Source organism: Pyxicephalus adspersus, chromosome 3 (assembly GCF_032062135.1).
Source record: "Pyxicephalus adspersus chromosome 3, UCB_Pads_2.0, whole genome shotgun sequence".
Classification (NCBI taxonomy): domain Eukaryota; kingdom Metazoa; phylum Chordata; class Amphibia; order Anura; family Pyxicephalidae; genus Pyxicephalus; species Pyxicephalus adspersus.
Genome location: NC_092860.1, coordinates 5,195,967 through 5,212,170, shown reverse-complemented (window position 1 = coordinate 5,212,170; position 16,204 = coordinate 5,195,967). Strand labels below are relative to the sequence as shown.

At 41.9% G+C, this 16,204-nt stretch overlaps 1 protein-coding gene across 1 annotated transcript; it reads right to left on the bottom strand.

Moving 5' to 3' along the window:
- Positions 1-757: 757 nt before the first annotated feature.
- Positions 758-15,052, bottom strand: PYCR1 (pyrroline-5-carboxylate reductase 1). The gene is made up of 8 exons (XM_072403394.1): positions 14,894-15,052; positions 10,623-10,744; positions 10,374-10,444; positions 7,756-7,935; positions 6,591-6,812; positions 4,039-4,131; positions 3,786-3,949; positions 758-2,684 (listed from the first exon to the last, which is right to left on the bottom strand). Exons 2-8 carry the CDS (start codon positions 10,687-10,689, stop codon positions 2,522-2,524), a joined length of 960 nt encoding a protein of 319 aa, XP_072259495.1. The 5' UTR covers positions 10,690-10,744; positions 14,894-15,052; the 3' UTR covers positions 758-2,521.
- Positions 15,053-16,204: the final 1,152 nt, after the last annotated feature.

Below are 16,204 nucleotides of genomic sequence, written 5' to 3'. Positions count from 1 at the left end.
TGTACAGCTTGTCTGTCTCGGGCCCGTCTGCATATCACCATGCGATTTGTTACAATCTATAGTCAAAGTTAGTGTTTCCCAACCAGGGCTCCTCCAGAAGTTTCCAGGGGGTCCTTGAGCAATGAGCAATTTGTGTGTCTCAGGTCAGTGTAAGTGACCCCAATGATGTTTTTGGCTATCTGTAAGGGTGACATCTTCCCAAAGGCCAGCAATGTAAGAGGCATTCTTCCCACTGACCACCACAATAATATACCATGATATGTGGATATAGAGAGGGGGTCCATAATACCTGAAAGTTATTTCAAGGGATCCCCCATGCTAAAAAAAAAAAAAGGTTGCAAAAGGTTTGTCTTTTTGTCCCTCCAAAGAACTCTAAAAATGAACTACATCTGGCCCGCCCGCGTTACCACCTCAAATCATCATTTTCAATACATGCAATACATGGACATTATTCCTGTACACCCATCATGTGACACAAAGCCTAGGCAATGATCACATGGTGCCTGACTACCAGGGGCATTGTGTTTGTTTCAATCCATTAGAGACTGCATAGTGTAATATTTAGTGTCAGACAAACTTGTGATGTGAGAGGATGAACTACACACAGCCTACATAGATAGATAGAAATTAGTCTTTTCAACCCTAAAATTGAAATTAGAAATTAGTCTTTTCAAGTGTGTATAGAAGGTTTTGTTTGTTAGGTATGGATAAAGGAAAAAAGTGAATGCATTTTCACCCGAATGAATACGTCAAAACATTCATGATCCATCTCTCTATATTTGTAATCGTTACCATTTCTCATTTTACAAAACATGATAGTAAATGAGTTATTGACTAATTAGCTTTAAACCGTTAGAAAGGAGTTATTAAAAAAAAATTACAAACGAAATGTTTTAAATCAGACATGATAAAAAAAATCGATTAGAACGGTAAAGAGCCAAGACAGACGCCAACACACACACCTGAGCCCCCCTCCGACTGGCCCAGTCCTGCACGGACATTGACAGCCGCCATTAGTTCTCAGCAGAAATAAGTTTACTATTAAATATTACAAAATGTAAATATAATTTTTATTTTTGGAGGAAATTTGATACCTTCGGGTTATACTGCTACATTCAGAAGCAACAAAAACAAACTATAGGCCAGGTCAGGATAACTTCTTTAGATGTCCTATGGGTTGAATTTTAATTAATTTCTGCTGTGCAAGAGACTTTTTACCCCTTTTTCGCCTTGAAAGGGGTTCTGCCACGTGGCGTGCCATGCATGAACCTATTTACTGCCATTCAGCAAGGTGGCATTTGCTTGCTCCACCTGTGAAGAGCGACATGATCCATTTTTACTGCCTAATCAACTTGACCTGGCCACCACTGACCGCCCTGAATTTGGGCCTTCAACTGTTTGAGATTATACAAAAACCTGAGATTTTGACTCATACCCCAGATTGCCTTACCAGCACATAGTTACATTAGCTTTAGCCTGCTAGAATGCCGATTTATTGGGTTCTCTCCAAAGGAGTCTCCTATGTTAACAACTAAAACTTCTTGGGTGGCCAAGGTGGATCAATGGGCCGTGTAGTATGGTTTCTACTGGACCCTGAATGCAAAGGTTCTTAACACCTTATTGGACTTTACCCCCAAGAATCTTTTTGTGATCGACCATAGTGAATGAGACCATTAAACCTATGGTCACAGTAACAAAGTTGAATTCTGAATCCCATTTCTCCAATGGGAAAACATATATTTGAGGAGTGTCAGGGACCATAAAAGCCCTGGTTTGGGTGCTCATGATCCCTAATTCGGGGGATGAACTCACTTGTGAGGGTCTTTACAGTTCCCAATAAAGTTAGGATGATCACTGTGGATCCTTCATTTCATGGCATTGTTTATGGTGATCAGGATTCTTTATAGAGGTATTTCCCTTTGGGAAAGAGTCTAATTATTTGTGGTCAATAGGCGGACCATGGAGATCATAGTACTCAGTAGTATGGATCTCTATGTAAGCACTATTTTAGGTGGGAGCAAGATGCGCCTACTGCCAGCGCAGAACAGAAGAGCACCCCACACACAACCCGTAACTAGATAGAAGACAGCTGGAATATCGTAAAAGAAAAATCATGCAGCGTGTTTCAGAAGGACTGCAGGATGAAGGCAATGGAGTTGGACTTTAACTCATAGGCTGTATGAATCACAAAAGTGGCCAGATAGAATACCAAATCCTTTGCAAGTCAAATGGAACTTTCAATGGAAATTTGTAGAGGACACAACAAATGTCAGAGCAACAGATAATGCAACCGTCAGTTATGGTAGGAACCCGTGCTTACATCTGATGTGTCCTGCATAAAAATCCATTCTTTGGAAACATAGATCTCCAGAGAACCAATCACAGCTGTCACGGCCGGAGGACTCTTAGCCCTTTGGGACCGTTTATCGGGGGCTCTGTACGCTCATAGCCTCACACGCACACACAATCCATCCCATCGTCCAGCTTGTCTATGGCTTTTCTCTGGACTAGTTGGCCCTTCTCAGAATTTCCTCGTTCCTGGGGATTTGTTGTTGAACAGACTGACTTTTACCCCGTGGGAAGCGGTGGAAATCGTTGGAGATTCTTGCTGCACTTTACTGAGCGTTGTTTTCTTGATGGCAGCTGCTGGGATCTTCTCCTGGTCTGCGTAATACTGCAGCTCCCTAAGAAGCCAAAGAAAATTTGATCAATGTACTTTTATGCAATGCAGGCTTATTATGGCTGGTTGGAGGGGTCAGCACCTTGCTTTAGTGCTCCTGAAGACCCCCCCAGCCACAACTACCCGCCTCTTATTATTAAACAGGATTTATGTGGCTCCAACATATAACATAGCGTTGTACATTAAATAGGGGCCTCTTTAAGGTCAATGGCAGAGCCAAGATGTCTGCTCTAGAATCTGCTCTTGAATACAGAGCACCTTGGCTTTGAAGGGTGCCGAGGATGGCACCCTGAGAGCCTTCAATGCATACTTAGCACACACTGACCTATGAATATGCTATGATGTAGGTTTCTCTAGATTCCTGTTTATAACACCAACCTTATCTTAGAGAACAATAAAGAACAGTAACCAGAAAAATTACAAAAAAGTAAACCTATGTGGTGTATTTAGGACTCAATGTGCCATATGAATGTTCTCTGATGTGATCACATGGAAATAATAAGTCACTGCCCACAGCAACCAATAAAGGTTATTATTTTTTAATTATAAATGCATAGTATGGGCAAAACTCTGTGTATACTAGATTGTAAGTTTTTGGGGGCAGGGTCCTCTCCTCCTCCTGTGTCACTGTCTGTATTTGTCTGTCATTTGCAACCCCTATTTAATGTACAGCGCTGCGTAATATGTTGGCGCTAAATAAACCCCTTTTAATAATAATAATAATAATAATAATAAAAAAAACAGTGGTCATACTGTAATACAAAAAATGACCACTAGATGACAGTACAGTCATTTATGAATGTAATAATAATATCACATTCAAAATGACTACTGTCATCTAGTGATCATTTTGTGTATTACATGACTGATGGTTTTATTATTAATATTATTAAACACTGTTATTAAACACTTAAGCGCTGTACATTAAATAGGGGTTGCAAATGACAGACAAGTACAGACCGTGACATAGGAAGAGAGGGCCCTGCCCTGAAGAGCTTACAATCTAGGAGTGTTATGATTAAGGGATAGATTTGCTTCCACATATTTCCTAAATGTGGTACTTTTTACCAATATTTAAATTACAATTAAAAAAATCAGCACTGACTTGGTCCTGATGCAGGATGCCTCCACGGCATTGATGAGCAGGGATCGGAATCCTCCACTTTCCAAGAAGTGCAAAGCATGAATGGTAGCGCCCCCTGGTGAGCAAACATTATCCTTCAACTGCCCAGGATGCTGTTCTGATTCGAGAAGCATTTTTGCTGCCCCCTGAAAGATATTACACATTGATAGTATGATTCTCCTGGTGGGTGGATAGGTGGCTGTTCTATAATAGTACTAACAAAACAAATACCAACCAACATGGCTTGAGCACCAAGTCGAACTGCAAGTCTTCTAGGCAGGCCCATCTTCACTCCTCCATCTGCCAGAGCATCCAGAGCTGTAAATGCCTAAAAAGATAAAGTGAAACCTCAGGCAGGGTATAAAGATGAACACACAGCTTTCTGGGTAATTTAAAGGATCATTCCACCCAGAAATGGTAGATGCTGTGAGATAAACCACTTTATTTCTTCAAGGATTTGATAATTCTATTGGTGAGATCCCTGCTGCAATCCCCATTCTAAGGGCTCCCATCACCCCTATACCGAGTTCCTGGATCTGTACAACTATTGCACCCATTATTAGGAGCTATCACCATCCTTGTGCTAAATTATTGGTTCTGTACACTTGCTGTGATTATTATGATGGAATGCCTCCATCCCTGTGCTGAGTTCCTGGGACCGTACATCTGCTGGGGCCCTTATGAGCTGCTCCCTCCGTCCTTGTGCCAAGTTCCTGGGTCTGCACACATTATGAAGGGCTCTAATCATTACTATGCTCAGTTCCCAGCTCTGTACACCTTCCCAAATAAATCCCCAAAGCAACCAATAAGAAACCAATTTTGTTCAATATAAAAATACAACCGTTAAAGAAGTTATGGATTATCGGTTAATGGAATTTAGCACTTTTTCTTACTAGGTTCTAGAATCAGGACAGGAGGCATTCTGTGCATTTATTATTATTACACAGTACTTGTATAGCGCCGACATATTGCACAGAGCTGTACAAAATCCATAGTCGTGTCACTAACTGTCCCTCAAAGGAGCTCACAATCTAATGTCCCCACCATAGTCATATGTCATTAATACAGTCTAAGGACAGCCAATTAACATATCTGCATGTTTTGGAATGTGGGAGGAAACCAGTGTACGCGGAGGAAACCCACACAAACACGGGGAGAACCTGCAAACTCCATGCAGATAGTGTCCTGGCCGAGATTCAAACCTGGGACCCAGTGCTGCAAAGGCTGGAGTGCTAACCACTGAGCCACCATGCTGCTCATGCATCCATATCTCTGTCATCATTCAGCTTTCCTGTTCCTGAGAGTGCAACAATCTGTGATTTGCTTCAAGTACAGTGGTACCTTAGTAAAAGTCTGCTTTGGAATAAGTCCAACTTGTCCTGTTCGGACACAAAAAATCTTGCTTGGTATACAACCTTTGTGCTAAAACTTGTATGGGTCAAAATGAGTCACAACACCGCACGCTCCCCTTATTTACCTCTCTCCAGACAAAGCCACGACTGCCCACGAGCGTCAATACGCCAGTTGCCACCATTCAGTGAACAACCCGCGCTATAACTCTCTGTGATATACATAACATCCCCTCCTCCTCCTTTCTCAGCACCATCCTAGTAGGCACTCAACTATTCTCAGCAAGGTAAAGTGAGGGTAAATTTTCATTTATTTCATCTAATTGCTTTTGTATTTATGTATTTTAGTATTAGGCAATGTTTAAAATATTTTATACAACCCAATCAATGTATAATATGCCAATAACAATAGGATTTTTTTTCCATGGGAACGGATTAATCATTTTCCTTTATTTTCTTATGGGAAACGTGTTTGGTATATGTCCAAGGATCAGGAATGGATTAGGGATTTATACCAAGGTACCACTGTATATAGGAGGGGGATGATCAGCCACCCACAAACATTCAGCAACGTATAAATGTGAGAGCAATTGCCCATGCAAATTTGCCCTTTGCAGTGCTGGATCCCAGGTTTGAATCCTGGCCAGGACCATTTGCATGGAGTTTGCAGATTCTCGTTGTGTTTGTGCGGGTTTCCTCCGGGCACTCCGGTTTCATCCCACATTTTAAAACATGCAGTTAGGTTACTTGGCTTCCCCCAAAATTGACCCTGGACTGTAATAATGATATGACCATGGTAGGGACATTAGATTGTGAGCTCCTTTGGGGGACAGCTAGTGACATGACTATGGACTTTGTACAGCGCTGTGTAATATGATGGCGCTATATAAATACTGTGTAATAAAAATATTAATAATAATAAAGGCAGTCACCACTGTAATGGAACATTATGGGACACAATGGGTCATTTTCAGGTTCATAGCAGGTCTTCCTTATGTATGTGTAGGTTTCCTCCGGTTTCCTCCCACATTCCAAAAACATGCAGTTAGGTTAATTGGCTTCCCCCTAAAATTGACCTTAGACTGTAATAATGACACATGACCATGGCGGGGACATTAGATTGTGAGCTCCTCTGAGGGATAGCTAGTAACATGACTATGGATTTTGTACAGCGCTGCATAATATGATGGCGCTATATAAATACTGTGCAATAATAATAATAATTATTATTTAACAATGTAATTGCACAGATAAATATATATTTAGGCTGTCATTCTGCAAGCTAAAACATTACAGCAGTTTGGAGGGCTGGAGAACTATGAAGCTTGTGAGCAATGGGGTTCTATTTAATCGAAAAGTTTCACACGGTGCAGGTTTGGATCTATCTGGATGCATACAGTTCTTACTTTTTTCCACCTTCACCAGCCTTCCCACTTACATAAGCAGGTCCACTTCCGCTCAATCCGGTCACGGCATCAATAAGATCTTCCTCTACCTCTGTGCAGAACCCAACACTCTGCATCAGCTGCTCCAGAAGCTTCCCATCCTCCACCTCTGCGTGGGTCCCTGCAGCATATACCGTGGCCCCTTCACGTACAATTACAGGGGTGTTGGTCATGCAGCGGATGACTCTTGGAGTTGGGTGAAAGATGGTCAGTTTCTAGAAGGAAAAGGGTTTAAAGATTAAAAAAGGAGTAAAAACTTTCCTAGAAATTAAAACATACAGTGAAGTTGGGTTAATATAGGAGTACATGCTCCACTGCCTCAACAATTGTTTTATAAATAGTAAAGTATTCATTTATTCAGAGTCCAGGTTTCTGTAATAACCAGCCTTGACCCTTTGTCATCTGCAGATGATTACTTTGAAATGCAGATCAGGTCTTTTCAATGCACACTCAATTAGAACTGCTTAAATAGACTGCTGGACACTTTAAATTCACCAATAGGTAAATCTGTCTTCCCATGCCCTGCCATTAGGTCTCTATACCTTCTAACTGTTCATGTCCTGGATTACTTAAGTGTTGCTTGGGCTGTATTTGTGCTTATTGCAATCCTAGGTCTGAATCTTGGCTATTATCTATAATTGATTTCTCTACTTGCCTGCAACGCCGATTCAGATTTGGATTGGTTTATAAGCCTACCGGTTTGCTACCGTCTGTTCTGATTGCCTGTATGAGATCTTCGGCCATTGCTAATTGTTAATCTATGGGGCTGATTTACTAAAGCTCCCCAAGGCTGGAGAGGATACACTTGTATCAGTGAAGCTGGGTGATCCAGCAAACCTGGAATTGATATTGTCAAAGTTATTTGCTATTGGCTAGCAAATGTTTTAAATCCTGGATCAGATCCATTCCAGGATTGCTGGATCACCCAGCTTCACTGATGAAAGTGTATACTCTCCAGCCTTGGGGAGCTTTAATAAATCAGGCCCTATGGATCTACCAAACTCTCACAGTTTTTCCTATAGCCTGAGTTTAGAGGGGTGAGGAAGCAAAACCTCCACAACACATTTAATTCCAGATTTATTTCTATTAGAAGAACTCACATGCTGCTTTAGGCAACAAGAGTGATTTTCTCTTTACGACACATCAAAGCTGCCTTACCTTCTCTATAGAGCCGATAGTGACACCTGCGGCACAGGACACCACCATGTGTCGGGCCTCAATGTCCGATCCAATCTCATCCAGCACAAAGGGAATGATTGGAGGTTTTACAGCCAGGAAAAGGACATCACTGTTCTTCACTGTCTCCTTGTTACTGGTGGTGAAATTTATACCCAGTTTCTGAAAATGCAAAGTATATAACATCAAGGTATGAGTATCAACGGCAACAGTAAATATTGGTGCATATGGACTACAAAGGCACCTTGATCATGCCTTTAAGAGCTGCATAGTGATATCTATCAATTGTCTCCTAGAGTGCGTGTACCACATCAGTGTTCTCCCCGGCACCTTTTAGCTGGGCGCACCACCCACCTGTTTGGGTGGTAACTTAAGAGCTGGGTCATAATACAAGGGCGGCCATCTGTCTACAATTTCTTCTCACCCGGCTTAAACAAATTCAACTCAAACTCAATTCAAAATTCAGAGTTCAACACTGCACACCTTAGCGCTGTACATTAAATAAGGGTTGCAAATGACAGACGAATAGACAGTGACACAGGAGGAGGAGAGGTCCCTGCCCCGAAGAGCTTACAATCTAGGACGTGGGGGAAGTATCACACAACAGGAGGGAGATATGGAATGGTAGGTGAGTAGTAAGGCTTTAGGGGACAGAAGATGACGGGTAGGTGAGGGTGAAGCATTGGGTTTTGAGCGCTCTTTTAAATAACCAGAAAGTAGGAGCAAGCTGAATAGGACGAGGAGACCATTCCAGAGAGTCTGGGCAGCTCTAGAAGAGTCTTGGAGCAGTGCGTGTGATGAGGTTATGAGTGAGGAAGTCATTAGTAGGTCATTGGAGAAGCAAAGAGAGCAGCAGGGGGGAATTTTTCTATCAGGTCAGAAAGGTAAGTGGGACAAGAACTGTGGAGGGATTTGAAGGCAAAGCACAGGAGCTTGAATTTGATTTTAAGGTGAAATGGAAGCCAATGGAGAGAACTAAAAAGAGAGGCAGCAGAAGAGGAGCTGTGGTGGGAAGGCTGTGTATGGGGTAGGTAGCTGGGCAGGCTGTGTATGGGGTAGGTAGGTGGGCAGGCTGTGTATGGGGTAGGTAGGTAGATGGGAAGGCTGTGTATGGGGTAGGTAGGTGGGCAGGCTGTGTATGGGGTAGGTAGGTGGGAAGGCTGTGTATGGGGTAGGTGGGAAGGCTGTGTATGTGATAGGTAGGTGGGCAGGCAGTGTATGGGGTAGGTAGGAGGGAAGGATGGATGAGTCTGGCTGCAGCATTCATGATAGATTGTAGAGGAGAGAGTCGGGTTAGTGGAATACCAGAGAGGGGGATGTTACAGTAGTCCAGACGAGAGATGATAAGAGCGTGTACAAGGAGTTTGGTGGTCTCTGGGGACAGGTAGGGGCGGATTTTGGAGATGTTGCGCAGGTGAAAGTGACAGGACCTGGAAATGTTCTGAATATGGGGGGTAATTGGGCAGAATGAAAGGTGACACCAAGACAACACCAAGTGCCTGAGGGGAGTGGGGAATACCAGTGTTGTTAACAGTTATATACATGTCAGGGGGAGATTTGGAATTTTAGGGGGGAATGATGAGTTCTGTTTTATCCAGGTTGAGTTTCAGAAATCTGTTGTGTTTTACGAGCAGCCCCTGTGCACTTCCTATTGGCTGTCCAGTATCAGAATGTTCCTAGAAGACTGTAATGATGTAATGACACCATAGTGATCAGACTGGTAAGGTAACTGGTATTTATTTTTCCTTGTTAGATAATAGAAAGCAATAGAAATTGTGAGTTATCTCATTAGCTCCAAATACCTCCAGTGTTTTGTACTTTGTGCAGACAGCAATGCAAGTCACCTCAGCCTAACCTCTTGGTATCTTGCTCTGCTATCTATTCCATTTACTGCACCAATAAAAATGAATTAACCTGGAAATAACCCTGTCTGGAGTTTAATCGGTTTATCAGTAGGTCATTAGAGATAGGTATGTTTTAGTAAATATGAAGCAAAGATTTGACAACATTGTAGGAAGTTGCCTGTGCTGACATGCATTGTGCCTTGCTCCTAATCAAAAAGAAAAAGCAAACCACTGCTTATGGTGGACAAAGCCATTGCTAGATATTGATCATTTCGATATCGGAAAAGCTCCACACAGATCAAATTCTCATTATACATTCACTAATAAAATATTGCAAAGAGCCATTCCTTTTTTTTAACAGATGACCCCATGCCAGTCCTGGGATGGTAATGTTACCACCAATTAATTTAAGGTTTATCCAGCTTCACAGCCTGGGAATCAGCATGGGGATGGCTCTTGTAAAAGAGAGAAGAGCCAAGAATCTACTGGATCAAGAATCAGTGTTCAACCCATTCTTTTATGGAAGAAGTTGTAGGTAAGCTGTGGGCCCCTGTATTGTGACCAAACTCTTGAGTAACCACCCAAAAACAGCCGGGTGATCACTAAAAAGTGCTGGGTGGTGCGTCCGGCTAAAGGGGCCCGGGAGAAAACTGTACTCCATGAGGACAGATACCAGGTGCTGTGCATCCCAAGGCGCTAGTTTTCTAGCCACAGGTTCTCTTAAACCTATTCACTATATAAAGAATATTTTCTCACCCTTAGTCCAGCTACAGTGGGCAGATCAGTGTCGGGGGAGCTTGCTGTGATTTTGTGTGCTGCCAACACCCCTGCAAAAAAAGAAAGTGTGATTAGTATTAGTACGTTGTAGACCCATGCCCAATCCAAAGAACGCTAGTCAACTGCCATCATAATAAACTTTCTGGCTGCTGAAGGTAACAAATTGCAACACTTTATTATACATTATTAGATATTATAGATTTCTAAATCTATGCAGAAACAAATTACCTGCAGCAGTAAAGCCCCTCACAAGGGCATATGTGAGCTGGCCGGCTCCGATAAATCCAACGCTCATGATGCTTCTTGGTCAAGCGAGTGTGACAGGAGAGGAAGAACACAGCAATAGGTGGCTGAAAAGATAAAACAAAATTGAAGAGTACCTATCAATAGGATCGCCCCCCCATTGAGCACCAGATGCTGGCTCTGCTTCACACCTGTAGAAGAATTTAGCAAAACCTATGTAGAAAAGAATACCTGACCATTGCATTCCTAAGAGCTTGATGGACATCATATTCAAAAACCATGGGAATTAGTATGGAATTACACCTCTTTATGGCTGGAACAGCCTTTAGGCATCAGGAAATGCATTCTGTATGGCTTTGGAGCCATTCAGGAAAAAAGTACAGTACTGATGATGAATTAAAGGACCTGGCACACATCTGGTACCCCAATTCATATCAGAAGTTGTTCATAGAGTTAAAGTCAGGTCCTACCTCCGCACCAAACTCATCATACCAAATAAAGTTAGCTTTGCACACAGTCATGATGAACAGAAAAGGGCTAGTTGCCATAAGGTTTAATAATATCTTTGCATGATAGACTAATAACAATATCCCTTACCTACACCTGAACTCGATCACATTTGGTGGGAAGTCTAAAAACTATTTGGCTATATTGTATATGACCTAAATAAGCATTACCCATGACGGTAAGCTAGTATGAGATGTTCAGGTCCAACAGCTGTGCACACAATGGGATTCTCAACAAACATTACCTGGCTGTCCAAAAAAAACAGACCTGTGTGTCCTTTTGTAACTCCCTGGCTTTATAGGACTCCAAGATCCCTACTGCAAATCTCCCTGCCATAATTCCTGATTCTGTCCCTGTACACTTGGGAGTTGTAGATGTTCCTGCCCTTCTTTGTGTGCCCATTAGTCACATTTTACACAATATCAAATACACTCATAATGGGCACTACCAGTGTACATACCCATGAACTTGGCACAATGTAATACTACCAATACTAATGTTGGGCAGACTGACCCTTTAAAAATTTCAATTGTTCATAACATACAAATGTGGGTCATTAACCGTTATTTTAACTTTTCTCAACCATTATACCCCTGAATAACACAAAAAACAAATTTTCAGGTCTTGGGGAACTTCTGCTAGAACCTATATATAGGGGGTCAGTGGGGGAAAAAACTTTAAATTGGTGGACAGCTGAAGTAATGTCCCATTACAGTGATGACTATCTTTATTATTATTACACAGTATTTATATAGCGCCATCATATTACACAGCACTGTACAAAGTTCATAGTCATCTCACTAGCTATCTCTCAATCTAATGCCCCTACCATAGTCATATGTCTTTAATACAGTCTAAGGTCAAATTTGGGGAGAAGCCAATTAACCTAACTGCATGTTTTTGGAATGTGGGAGGAAACCCACACAAATTTGGGGAGACCCTGCAAACTCCATGCAGATAGTGTCCTGGCTGAGATTCGAACCTAGGAGCAGGTATATTGGAGCCAGAGGTACATAAAGAGAAGATCTCCCTAATAGGGGGCACAGAGATAAATTAAACCTGGTCATGATTTTAAAACTCTTTCACATTCAATCCAAAACTAAAGGAAAACCAAAGGCAAAGCTTAAAGCTTTACCCTTCTCTCATCTCCATACGTTGTCACTTTTAATTATCTTTGAATTATTTCAGGCTTAATTTTAGCCCTCGTGTTAACTCCTATGAATGAAGATACCAGGCTACATAAAGTCTATGTAAAGGTGCGTACACACTTCCAATTTTTATCGTTCCAATCGAACGACGAACGATCGATTGGGCAAAAAATCGTTCGTAAAAAAGTAACCAACGACGCCGACGAACGAGGAAAGTCGCTGGAAACGAACGACCGGACCGACGGATCGGATTGGACGACGATCGTTGAACATCGTTCGTGTGTACGGTCGTTCGTTGATCGTCCATGTTCAGAGCATGCGTGATGAACGAACGTCCGTTCACTTTCCTGTCGTGCACATAGTTCCTCTATCGCTCAAACGATCGTATCTATTGTGTGTACAATATCTACGAACGATCGTGTCGTTAACTCTATGTTCAGGATCGGTGCTATACGATCGTTCGTATATATCGTGCATGAACGTTCGTCGTTCGTTTTCCAACGATAATAATTGGAAGTGTGTACGTAGCTTTACTCAGTAACACATTTCCATGAAATCTCTCTCATTGGGTTCTCCAGGGCAATGTAATATTCTAGGTAGGAAAATCACTTTGATAAGCTTTGCACACCCAATGGCATTTCGAAGAATTTGTTTCAAAGCCAAAATTGATAGGAAACTCACAAAAATAGATTAAAGTTATATTTATACCACAATACCAATAAAATCTTTCCAACACAGGGATACAAATACCCAAGGACTTAGTTTTTGTATATGGGCTGCAGAGAACTTTACCAGGTCAAATGTCTAAAAGGTATCTAAGGACAAATAAACCAAGTCTCAGATGACAGATCTCGATCTTCCCGGCATCAAATCACTTTTATATGGCTGATTTCAGTGGATAGATTAGGAGTGCACAAGTGCCCCCCCCCCCTTCTCACTGAATACACACAGACTGCACACGCATGATGCATGCAAGCCTACTGAAAAAGCACACTCAGCACTTTTCAAGTGGAGCTGAGGTCAGTGATCTAAATGAGGGTTATATACACCATCTGCCAGCAGGGAAGAATAATGTTTGGTGTGGGACTGCAATGCTTGGCATGGAGAGAGAGACTCTGCCTAAAGAGAACCTGTCAGGGGAGAAATAAAAGAGTTACTAATATTAATGTTTCTAAAGCTACAAAGCCGCCATGTTTCTTCTTCTTGGATTAAACGTGAGCTCAATGGGTCTCCTAAAGTTTCACTGTCTGCAGATTTGTTACAGGTCAGAGACTTGCTAAGAGAGCTCCGGAGCATGTGCCTTTAAAAATAAGTCTGCAACAGCAGCTACTTATAGATATATATAATTCAGGAATTGTCTCTTTGGCATATGCAACTACTGATGGTTGACACTGTGGGCCGGGTTTATTAAAGGTCTTCAAGATTGGAGCAAATAGACTATTATGAGTGAAACTGGGTGATTCAGTAAACCTGGAATAGATCTGGTCCAGCAGGTTTTCTAGATTACCCAGGTTTTCTCATGACCGTCTTTATTCAGCTTTAATAAATCAGATCCAGTGTGTATGGAGCCAGCTATTTATACCCAACCCCGTCATAAGTGTAATCTTCTAAAGATTGGCAGCTGCTAATTCTAATCGTCAGTTCCAGTACACAGAACTACAGAATATGCAGCTCATTGTATATAAATTATGACGATAATCAATGAAACAAAAATAACATGGTTATCTTAAACTGTATGTAAGGGCTGTATAAATGAAACCCAGAATCTGATATCCCCTAAACATTCCCTCATGGGAATAAATTACTGCCATTAAAACACAAAGACCTGGAAGATCAGGGAATGTGTGATGAAGTGGGGAAGGGCTAGAACACCTGTCAGGTTTTAATAGCAGTCTTATAATAGCAGGTAATTGGCTTCCCCCCAAAACTGTCCTTAGACTATGTTAATGACATATGACTATGGTAGGGACATTAGATCATGAGCTCCTTTGAGGGACAGCTAGTGACATGACTATAGACTTTGTACAGCGCTGCATAATATGGTGGTGCTATATAAATACCGGCTAATAATAATAAGTGTGGTAGGTCTACCTATTCAGTGGAAAATTTTATGCTGTCAGAGAAAAGCAGTCTTCCAATAGAAGGATTTTCCCACACTTCCTGTTGAATATTTTGAAACAGGAAGTGAAGGAAAATCTCTCTAATGGACCAAAGGCAGCCAAAAAAACTAAATGATGGTGCAGAGCACTGATGGTCACCTGTGACACACGTTGCATACAGCCTTTTCCCCCAGCAAATTGGCCCTATCCAAAACTAAGACTGCTATTGGATAAAACTGAATATTCAGACCTGACCCAAATTACTAGAAATTCCATACCAGGGAGTCATTTTATATCAATAATTAGGCAATTTTCCTGCCCATTGGGGAGCTGCATGATGCAATTTCCCTTTAATTCTTAAATCATATCTATGAAATATTTGCATAAGATACAATGTAACTTCTTGCAATGAGGGGATCCCCTGTGACGTCATCATACAGGGTGCCCCTCCTGAGATGTGGCTGATGTAACACATGTGACACGTGTCCTCAGCCCTTGTTACCTGCTGGCCGATCTCCGAATCTTTTTTCTCCTATACCAGGACCGATCTGAGTCTCCGTTTTGATGCTCTTCTCGCCCAATAATAAAAGATGCTCGGTACCGGATTACCGGGTTCACGAATCAAGCCACGCCCCCTCCAATACAGTGACTATTCCAATAGCCACGCCCCTCGTGGGGTTTGTGTAGGCAATTAGGCCCTTCACACGCTATTGGACAGCTGCGCCATAATTTATTCACAAACCCCACCCATGTGGTTTTTTTCTCACATTCGACACGCCCACCACCATTGTGCCACCTCGTATTGAATCTACACTTGTCCGCGTGGCTTGAACTGCTAACCCCGCCCCTTCGCCTCGGGGAGCTACGTGTGACTCCGCCCATTTGCCTTTATTTGGTATGGAGACAGACGCTTACTCCGTGCATGCTGTATTGGAGGTGGGCGGGGCTAACTCCTCTGGTTACTTTGTAGCCATATTTCAACATTTCACACAATTATTTCTTTAGCTTCAGCAAATTTCAATTATTTCACATTTGTGATATATTTTTGTTTATGGGCTGCTAAACTTAACACTTTTTTGGCTGAGGGTAGTTTGCAAAGCCCTAAATTACAAAATAAAGTGGACCTGTCATAGGGAAAAAATATTAAAGTGTATATATATATATATATATATATATATATATTATAAGATTATTATTATAAGATAATTAATTGTTAATCAATTTTTGTGAGATTTGGCTTCAAAGGAAGCTTTCCCACTATGCAATTGCATCTTCAACAAATCCTGGTGTGGGGGTGTGTGTGTGGGGGGTTGTATATTTTGCTGCATTTTCCCCTAAAGTTAGTTGTTGATCATTAACCTATCTATATTAACCTAACTGTATCAGTGTGCCCCCTTCCAGCAATGGCAAATCTATCGATGCTCGAAATTGGAGTACCACCGCCATGTTACTTCTCTCTTGGTGATGTATGTCCTACATGTACATTAATTACCCTCAATATCTGGGTCAATTATCACTAGATGACAGATGACGGGGGTGTATACGTGGTGTCAAGACAACAGTGGCAGGAGTGCTCGGGGCCCTATAATTATTACACAGTATTTATATAGCACAATCATATTACCCAGCACTGTACAAAGTCCATAGTCATGTCACTAACGATCTCTCAAAGGAGCTCACAATCTAATGTCCCTACCATAGTCATATGTCAAGTTGGGGGGAAGCCAATTAACCAAACTGCATGTTTTGGGATGTGGGAGGAAACCCACACAGACACGGGGAGAACCTGCAAACTCCATGTAGATAGAGTCCT